Source organism: Haliaeetus leucocephalus, unplaced genomic scaffold (genome assembly GCF_000737465.1).
Source record: "Haliaeetus leucocephalus isolate CR32 unplaced genomic scaffold, Haliaeetus_leucocephalus-4.0 Scaffold636, whole genome shotgun sequence".
Classification (NCBI taxonomy): Eukaryota; Metazoa; Chordata; class Aves; order Accipitriformes; family Accipitridae; genus Haliaeetus; species Haliaeetus leucocephalus.
The window spans coordinates 734534-744026 of record NW_010973072.1 but is presented as its reverse complement, the minus strand read 5'-3'; the positions used below and the strand labels follow the sequence as shown (position 1 = coordinate 744026).

At 51.3% G+C, this 9493-nt stretch overlaps 1 protein-coding gene across 1 annotated transcript; it reads left to right on the top strand.

Moving 5' to 3' along the window:
- The first annotated feature begins 39 nt into the window (after positions 1-39).
- LOC104838587 (hemoglobin subunit alpha-A/A') lies at positions 40-864 on the top strand. Its single transcript, XM_010578395.1, has 3 exons — positions 40-193; positions 335-539; positions 638-864. The coding sequence occupies exons 1-3, from the start codon at positions 99-101 to the stop codon at positions 764-766; spliced, it is 429 nt and encodes a 142-aa protein (XP_010576697.1). The 5' UTR covers positions 40-98; the 3' UTR covers positions 767-864.
- Positions 865-9493: the final 8629 nt, after the last annotated feature.

Genomic DNA, 9493 nt, shown 5'->3' with positions numbered 1-9493 from the left:
CGGGGGGGGGCGAGGGCGGTGCCCCGGCACTGCATATAAGGGCGGCGGCGGGCGGCGGGGGTACCCGTGCTGGGGGCTGCCGACGCGGAGGTGACACCATGGTGCTGTCCGCCAACGACAAGACCAACGTGAAGAACGTCTTCGCCAAAATCAGCGGCCATGCCGAGGACTACGGCGCCGAGACCCTGGAGAGGTACGTGTCCATCCCCGTCGTCATCCCCTCTCCTGTCTGGCCCTGACCGCCTCCCATCTGCCCCCATCCTCTCCCCGTCCACAACCGTCCCTGTCCTCTGTGACCCTGTCTCATCCGTCCCGGACCCCCCCTGTCCCCCAGGATGTTCACCACCTACCCTCCAACCAAGACCTACTTCCCCCACTTCGACCTGCACCATGGCTCCGCTCAGATCAAGGCGCACGGCAAGAAGGTCGCGGGTGCACTGATTGAGGCCGTCAACCACATCGATGACATCGCGGGGGCTCTCTCCAAGCTCAGCGACCTCCACGCCCAAAAGCTCCGCGTGGACCCCGTCAACTTCAAAGTGAGCGTCTGGGAAGGGGTGACCAGCCCCAGCCCCCTCCTGCACCTCCCGGCCACCCCCTTGCCTCACACCCTCGCTCACCATCTTTTGCCTTTCAGCTGCTGGGCCAATGCTTCCTGGTGGTGGTGGCCATCCACCACCCCTCTGTCCTGACCCCGGAGGTCCACGCTTCCCTGGACAAGTTCCTGTGCGCCGTGGGCAACGTGCTGACTGCCAAGTACCGTTAAGACGGCACCATGGCTAGAGCTGGACCCAACCCACCACCAGCCCTCCAACAGCGAGCAGCCAAATGATCTGAAATAAAATCTGTTGCATTTGTGCTCCAGCCCTGGTGTCCTGCTCTAGTTGCTGCCCGTGGGGAGGGAGTGGGAGGGATCTGCTCTGGGGGTCTGAACCGGGGGGTGCCCCCCCGCCAGGTGGGCATGTGGAAGAAATGGGCTCTGGTTTTGCTGTCTCTGAGGGGAGGCAGCATTTGGGTGGTGGTGCCCGGCAGGCAGACACTGCTCTGCCAGCTGTGGGGCTCCAGGAGCAAGCAGAGAATTTCTGGGCACTGGTAGAGGGGAAAGACTCGGGGAGAGTGGCCAGAGTCTGGCCCTTGGGAGTTCCCTGCAGCTGCAGCCTGGCCTGGCCTTTCCACCAGAGCACCATGCTGGGAATCCCCTCTTGCCCCACCAGCCCTGTGCACCCCTTGCCCGTGTTCAGGCCAAATTGTCAGAGATCATCTGCGTCTGGAAGTGCTTGCAGGAGACGGTGGGGTACAGGGGGTCTGGGTGCCTATGACCCTCTGTGTGGTGGCACAGCGAGGACACCCTGAGGACCTCCAAGCGCAAGGGCATCTTTCTGTGCATCCCCAGCACACAGGGCTGTGCAGCACTGTAGGATGACTTCTCTTTCCACCTAATGCCGCATTGCTGGGGTGTCACTTTGGAGGGGTCCTGGGGGGGCTGGCAGGCTGGGGGAGACAGCGGGCATGGGGGACTGCAAGGGGAGCAGATGGGGCTCAGACCCAGATCCTGCTCTTTGGGTCTTGAACCGCAGCAGGGTAAGGGGTGTCAGGGGAGGAAAACAAGCACAGGCAGCGAAGTGGTGCTGAGTGCCATAGTGCTGGTGTCTGCGTAGCCCCCAGCCCTTATCGCAGCCCACAGCAGGGTGGCTGCGGTGGAGGGGGCTGTGGGTGGCTGATAAAGGAGAATGTGGGCTCTCTTCCAGCTGTGGGTGTGGTGGGAGATGGGGCAGCAGATAGTCCTGGGGCGCTACAACCTGCCAGGTGCTGAGTAAGGCTGACCCATCCCTGCCAGGGCTGGGAGGTACTGGGTGCTGGGGTGAAGGTTCAAGAAAGCCCCGGAGTGGCTGGTGCAGCCACACCATGGAGCCAAGCTGAGGTTGCCCTAGGCCCCTTGGATCCCTGGCACTTGCAAGGACGGACATTTGCCCTAACCCCCATGGCCTCCAGACACCGTCAGTGAATGCACCAGAGGCAGGAGAGACCCCAAATGACTCTGGAGAGAGAGGGACGCCCTGCAGCCCCTAGCATTTCTCCTGCAGAACACCACAGGCATTGCGACCCCACATGCCCACCACACCTGGCTGTGGTGGGAAGAGAAAGCTGGTCAGGGCATCACTGACCAACCTGATTTACCTTTGCATGGAGCAGGATGTTGGAGGAGGTTGCACCCTTCCAGCGGGCATTGCCCAGACATGGCTGTGGACATTATTCTGCTCCGCAGGGAGCCTCTGCTCCCTGGGGAGCTTGGGAAGAGCAGGGGTATGGTGGGGGGGTCAGGGCACACAGGCATGCAAGGTGGTGTGGACTAGTGGGTAAAGCACTGGAGAGAGCCAGCATCAAATCCAGCACAGATCTGGGGTCCTCCAAACCTGGCCACAAAGGACCCTCTTGGTCCTGAGCATGGGGTGTGCATAAGATGGCAAGATTAAGAGCAATGCAGGGGACGGTGTGTACGTGGAGGGCACGAGTTTGGCAGTTGTCCCCACGGCTTCTCGCAGGCTTTTGCTTCCAACCGCTCCCATGCCATGTTGTGTCCTCAGGCAGGACACAGTGCGTGGCAGCGGGCAGTGTCCTGGCTCTGCAGCGCTTTCCCAGGGCTCTGCCTGCCCAAACAACCGTTGAGCTCCGAAGAGCTGGGATGAGTTTTGTCTCAGCCATTTGTCCCTGCTGCCACAAGATGGGGACCTCAAGCCGTGGTGCTTTATCAGGGCCAGGCAGAGGGGGCAGAGGGCCAAGCCTTGGTCCTGCCTGCAGGCCTGAGCTGGAGCCTCCAGGCAGGGAGAAGCAGGCTGCCAGGATGGGCTTCCAGCCGGCCCCTGAGGTCCTGAGTACACTGGGACACTGGTGCCAGCTCGGAGGGGTGCAGGACCCCTCCCCAGTAGCCCATTTCCAGTGCTGGGTGCCTCAGGCGCCAGGCACCCTGTGCCTCCTGGCTCAGAGCACAGGGCCATCCATGTGAGCCATGGCTTTGTGTGCCCCAGGACACAGCCTGCCCAAGAACATCCATTCTTGATGGACAAAGCATCTATGGTTCAAAGATACCCACAGAACAACACAGTATTTTGTTATATGATAGTCACCAAGGCAAGTGGCATCTCAGAGCTCATTTTTATGGAAAGAGGAGCTAAAATGACATCAGGAAACGAGCTTGATGGTTATGACTTACCCTGATCACACTTTTACCAGTCTCTTGAGGGGTTGCAAACAGCATTGTCCAGGTAGCTTGAATACTACTGTTATCAGCATCTGATAAATAGTCATGGCCCTAGAGAGTGCGTCCTGGAAAGGGACACAGAATTACGTACTTCTGGAGGAGACCAGGCATCCTTGGGGAGTTCACCAGGAACTGCCTGTTCAAAATTTAGCAGAGAAGCAATGGGAAGATACAGAATTCATTTCTTTTGGAAGCTGATCTTGGGACACCCGTTGAGAGGTCCTCTTGCTGGAAAGAGGAGAGAAAACATCATGTGTTTTACAAACTGTTCTTCTGTTTATACATCCCATACTGGCATTCAATATGCCAATAATATAACTCATGATCGGTGCAACCTGTAGGTCTTCTGTTGAAAAACTGCTGCGTAAGCAGTTTGTTTGCCATGTATTTGTACAGTCAGTCTGATGTCTCTGATTTGTCTAAATCATTTTGAATTTTAACCCAGTGCTTTGGGGTGCTCGCAGCCCCTCCAGCTCAGGAACATCTGAGAATTTAATAAGCGCATTCTCCATTACAACACATAAGTTATTGATGAAAGAACAGTGAATAATGATGTTGAACCAAGGACTGGAATCTGTCACAGAACAAAAACAGTCTCATCTGAAATGATTCATTCTTGGCAATGGCCACGGTTATTACTCATCTCTTCTTTGATTAAATGTCCCTCTGTTTTTTAGTGATTTGAAGTTGACTGGTTTATAGTTCCTTAGTCTCCCCCTTTTACCCTGCTAATGATAAGAGACCCTATTGTCTTGTTTCTGCAACCCCATCACCCACCACCACTTCTCAAAGATATTGGCTGTTTGAAGATGGCTTCAATCAGTTGCTGAGGTAAAGTGGATGTTTTTCAGGCAAGCAGTCTGAAAATACTGGAATGATTGAAATGTAATTTAATTCACACTTTTTAGGATCCTCCCACCTTCTCCACTGGCTGTTTTGCTGGTGGGAAAAGGAAAAGTGTTGTAGAAGACAGAAAATAGAGTCAGCCTTCACTGAAATGCCAATTTTGATGAAGGACTTCAAATATTTTCTCTCCTTCCTCTCCTAAAAGCAGAGACTGTTCCCAGCAGAGCAGCCACATCAAGCACAGCTGTACAAGCCCTTCCAGACAGGATGGGGCTGATAAAAACAAGTATTCACAGAACTTAAAACATTGTCAGCTCTCCTTTGCCATCACAAGAAGTTCAATATTGCAAGCAACATCTTAGAAAACCTTTTTGCTGATTCCCTCAAAGCTGACCTGTGAGGAGCCCAGCTCTCATTCTGTGAGCTCCTGTGACTGAAAAGGCATTAAGCATCACAAACCCCCTGTTCTTGGAGATGTTCACAACAGAATCCAGGTCTTGGATTTTATATTTGGGAGAAGGAGCAGATCTGTGGTAACACGACATTGGCCACTGATGCCTTCTTAGTGCTATATTGAAGCCATTCATCAACTAAACAGCACAAACTTTCCACACCTACTTTGCACTGTTATTCCACCTTCTTTTTGTGGCTGACCGTGTCTTTTTTGATAATTAGATCTAGCCAGATTTTCACTGCAACTGTACCACTAGCAACCCTTTTCAGCGAGACCACAGATTTTCAGTCAGGCCTGCTTGACATTGTGCACTGGGGATTGATCAGATTTTCACTACAGAGATGGAAATTGAATAGAAAAGCAAAAATTTTCTTCCTGCTGGTTGCCCTGTCTTCCTACCACACGCCAGCCACCTGAGATCTGAATTTGCTTAGGGATGGTGAAACTGAGAACATAGGAAATGCTCTGCTGGTAACATCACTGGTTCCTCTCTCCCACTGTTGTTTTCAGCAACAGGAGATGCCATCTGGGGAAAGCACACAAGCCTAGCCGTTTTTTATCATGCTCCTCCAGCATCTGCACCAGCAGTAATAGCAATTTCAGAGGGTACATTCCTGCCTGTTGCCTTCAGCGTCTGTCTGTTGACCTGCTGCTCATGAATTTGCTATACCTTTTATAAACCTGCTGATCCTATTTGTTTCCACAACCTCCTGTGGCAGCAAGTTCCAGAAGTTCATTCTCCCTCCTGCCCCCTATAAAGTCCTTTTTATCCATTTTAAAGCAATCTACCAGACTCATCAATGGCCTCTAATTCTAGTCATGCAGAATCTGATGAGCACCAGGTCCACATTCACTTTGTGATTTTGTGGAGTTAGCCCTTTCTGCTCCTCATTCTCCAGGGAAAAATCCCAGCTTTCCTAGGACCTCCTCATACTGCAGCTGCCCTTGATCACCTCAGTTGCTCTGCTCAGGACTCTAAATCCACTATGTCCTTAGATCAGAGGCCAGAACTGCATAGATGTGGGCGCACCAAGCTGTTGCACAGCAGGCAAAAGATGTCCTCTTTCTTGTTTTGAGAGCCCAAGCCCTTCCTGATGACATCACCACATTTTGCTGGCTTTTTTTTGCTGCACATCAAGGCTACAATTTTGGTGAACCATCAGTGAGGACTCCAGCATCTTTTTCCTGAGCTGTAATAGCCAGTTTAAGTTCAATCTCCGCTGTTTTAGAACATATTTCCGTATCTGTGTCACTTTATTTATCTACACTGAAATAATTGACACCCTATTCTTCCATTTGTGAATAACGCTGAAAGCTGCATATAGCAAAGCTCCATGGACTACATCAGATAGCCTTTCACCAGTCTCCTGCAGTGATGGAGCATCATCCGATGTTTCTGTCAAAAGCTAAAGCATGCTCTAACAGCAGATTTTTGGTCCATATTCCTGGGACACAGTTCTTCATTATACTTTTCCTTTCCAGTTCCCCTGTCACAGTGACTTCAAGTAGGCAATGAGCTGCTCGATGGACACAACTCAATGAGGATCTAGCTGGAGATAGTTAAAACACTGGATTTTCCAGCCAGAACTGCTTTTTTGCTCTTTGTACCAGGACCAGACAGAGATAACGGGAGCAGACTGTGCCAGCTCTGTGCTCTCCAGAGACCTTTGCACATGGCCAAGAGGATCCCAACTATGGATTTATGGAAAGCAATACAGCAAAATGTGCATTGCAGCTGCTCAGCCAGAAAGCTTTTATACCTCCTTCAATGGTTGAGCAGCTGAGTGCCTTTATTAATAGTAGAAGTATATTTATCAAAATTCATGGGTCAGCATTGTTAAAGCTCCATAGATTCAATTTGGACAGGTCACCATTATTTATTTTTCCAGATCATAGCTCCAAACAGGGATATTTTCAGTATATAGTCCAAATTTCTCCCCAGGCCTGTTTGAAACACTGTAGGAAATACACTCTCCAGAACAGGGTCTTCCACTTGTGTCTGACTTCCCAAGGAGGGGGCTGCGCTTCAGGACTCATGGACCAACGAGCAAGAAGCAGATGTGGTGAACCCTCACCATGACACAGTCTCCTGCACTATATTCAGAGTCAAGTGTGTCACTAAGCCAGACTGGCTCCAGCATAGCCATTCTCCCTCAGATTTCAGCAGAGACAGAAGCACACCAGGGGTTTTCTAAACCTTGTGCTTTTTGTTGCCACCACAAGAGAAGGCAGATAGCTCTGCAGCTGGATCTTCTGCCTGGCTGCAGGTCATGGTGATCCATGGGTGGCTGCATGTGTCCACCTGCGGCACTGCCTGTGGAAGTGGAAGAAGCTTCAGCTTTAGCTTCAGCTCCAACTCCAGCTCCGCAGCAAAAGAGAGCCCCTCCCTGGTTCAAACTCCCCCCTTCTTCCGAGATTGCAAGGCTGCTTAGCCAAAGGGGAAAGGAGCAACCCACAGAGTCGCTAAGCCAATGACACCATTTCAGTGTCCTCATGTTTGGAGCAGCTGTCAGTCTGGAGGTGACCTGTCCTACAGCATCCACCAGCCCAAACTGTTCCAGTGAATACTGGAATGCTTTTCTTGGGGAACAGGAGCAAGTCTAAGGGACCTGAGGTGTGAGAAAACACATATTGCAACATGTTGTGGATCTGATTCTGCATTACATTAGGTGAGTTTGATTTATGCTCACATCTCTCAGATCTTTGACTTTGAATCTCATTTTTTGTCCTTTAAGAGGAAAATAACTATAAGTAGAGGCAGCATTGCAGCAAAGTCATTCATAAGGATTGATTGATGACAAGCTGATACCTTTAAAGTGGAGTTGAAGGCTAAATTAACTTAGAATGAGAATGGAAGGGTTTGTTTGTCTTCTTTCAGAAGAACAATTTTTGAGCAACAGGAAAATCAACTGGGAGAACTCAAAGCTAATGTGGAATAGGCTTGCCATTCTTTAGGGAAAACATTGTAAAATTACTTTATATCCCAAAGAAGCAGGAAAAACAAGAGGGAAAGAGTGTAATACCGAACTGGAGTGTCATTTCCTAATATCAAAAGGATATTAGGCATAACAAGCAGATTATGAAAAATGGAGTGGTGGACTAGCCATCAAAGAAGGCTTTTATTGATGTTTGCAATATGCCTGAGTGAAGTAAGAACAGATAAATCCATCAAGTTGTGGGTCAAGATCTCAAAGCCCAGCTTTGTTGTAAGTCATGAGCCGTGTTGCAGCAGCATCATGTGGTGCTGGGACCATGTGATTTAGATGGGAGAAAATATCAATTAGTGGAAGAATTGTAAGATAGAACTCAAGAAAATGGGGAAATGGTAGTAGGAGTGTTGAAAGGGAATTATTGGGCTGGAGGGAAATTACTGATGGAATCTGACCTTGGATCCGGCCTTGGAATTTTTATTAATGGCCAAAATATTAAAAAAAAAAAAAGTGGGTACTGTCACGATAGAGGAGGATTGGGATATTACAGGATACTTGCATGGCCTCAAGGATCAACATAGCAGAAAGGGGATGATATCCTCATGCCCAGCAAAAAGATGGGGAGCAAGCTGATGCTGTCATTAGGCAGGACACGTTCCAGAAGGAGAGCTCTGAACGTCCAAGGATAGCGTTACACAGGGACAAATGGAAACTAACAGGCAGTGAACAAATCTAAGCTGGGAATTAGAAGAATAGTCCCGTCCCATCCCATGCTTTATGTGCTCAAGTCTTTGGGCTGACTTCAAGGAAGTCTTCTCATAAATTAGGTGAGGACATTGGTAGCTATTGATTGCATAAGCTGCTCTGACTGGGCTTTCGGTGATGTCAGAGCCCCTAGAAAATGCCTGGCTCTTCCCTAGGGGATTTCCTTCCCATACCTAATAAACTTATCACAAGTATATCAGGTCTGTGAGAGCAAGAAGCAAAGACTTTGAGCTCCTGAAGTAGAAAGTCCATCTTCAGGGAGTTTGTGGTTGACTGGAAACAGGTCTGAAGTCCTCAGCCAAGCTGACCCGTAAGCGAGTGGTGGGATTTTTGCCTGAGCAAGGACTCTGCGACTGTGTCCAGACTCCGTTATTCTCCTGGAGAACACAAACGCATCAGAAGGCATCCCAAAGAAAAGTTGTGTAAGAGGGAAGATCCTTGACTCTTCTGAAGTCAGCCAGAAAATCAGAGAATGAGTTGACCATTCCTATGAAAGCCGCATCTCCCCCGAGTCCTATGAACATGGCAGGTATGTGAGAGCTGAGGGGGCAATCGGACCTCCCAGGAATTAGTATAAAACCGCCCTTCAGACTGAAGGGCTGAGCCTCCCCAAGGATTTCCGCTCTGCGCTAGGGTACGGTGGGCTGTTTGGTTACAACTGAGGCATGTTAATGTTTGTGATTTCAGGTTAAACTGATCCTAAATTACCATCTTACTTTCCCTGCACGGCACTGAGAAGCAAACCGCAGCGGCAGCCTGGTTCCAGCACCCCCAGCACCCCCAACCCCCTTTCCCCCAGGGCACTCGCCCACGGGTGCTCCTGGGGTTTTGAGCCCCCCCTCACCCCCGCCACTCTCCGGGGGCTCTCAGGGAACCTCCTGGAATATCGGGGTGCCGGGGGGACCCCAGGACCGTCTCAGGCCTCTGGGTCATAGGGCTCCCTGGGGTTATCCGGGGCCTTGGGGTGCTGACAGGACTCCGGGACTTCCCCAGGATCACGGCCGTCCCCAGACCCATCCCGGGAGCTCCCCAGGATGGGGGGGGGCGGTCCCCAGGTGGGTGCTGGAGCTCCCCCAGGCTCTGAGCACCCCGTCAGCCCCAGGCTTTGTCCCCGAGCACCCCGAGTCTCCCCGCTCCGCGGACAGCCCCGGGTCCCAGGTTCATCCCGGGGGGGGCCCAGGGCCGCTCCCAGACCGGCTGCCCCCGCGGCCGCCTCGGACTCCCCCGGGCCCGTCCCAG

Coding starts and splice junctions, on each gene's coding strand:
- LOC104838587 (XM_010578395.1), top strand. CDS start 99: ATGGTGCTGTCCGCCAACGACAAGACCAACGTGAAGAACGTCTTCGCC. Junction 194..334: donor GGCGCCGAGACCCTGGAGAG/GTACGTGTCCAT, acceptor CCTGTCCCCCAG/GATGTTCACCACCTACCCTC. Junction 540..637: donor TGGACCCCGTCAACTTCAAA/GTGAGCGTCTGG, acceptor TTTGCCTTTCAG/CTGCTGGGCCAATGCTTCCT.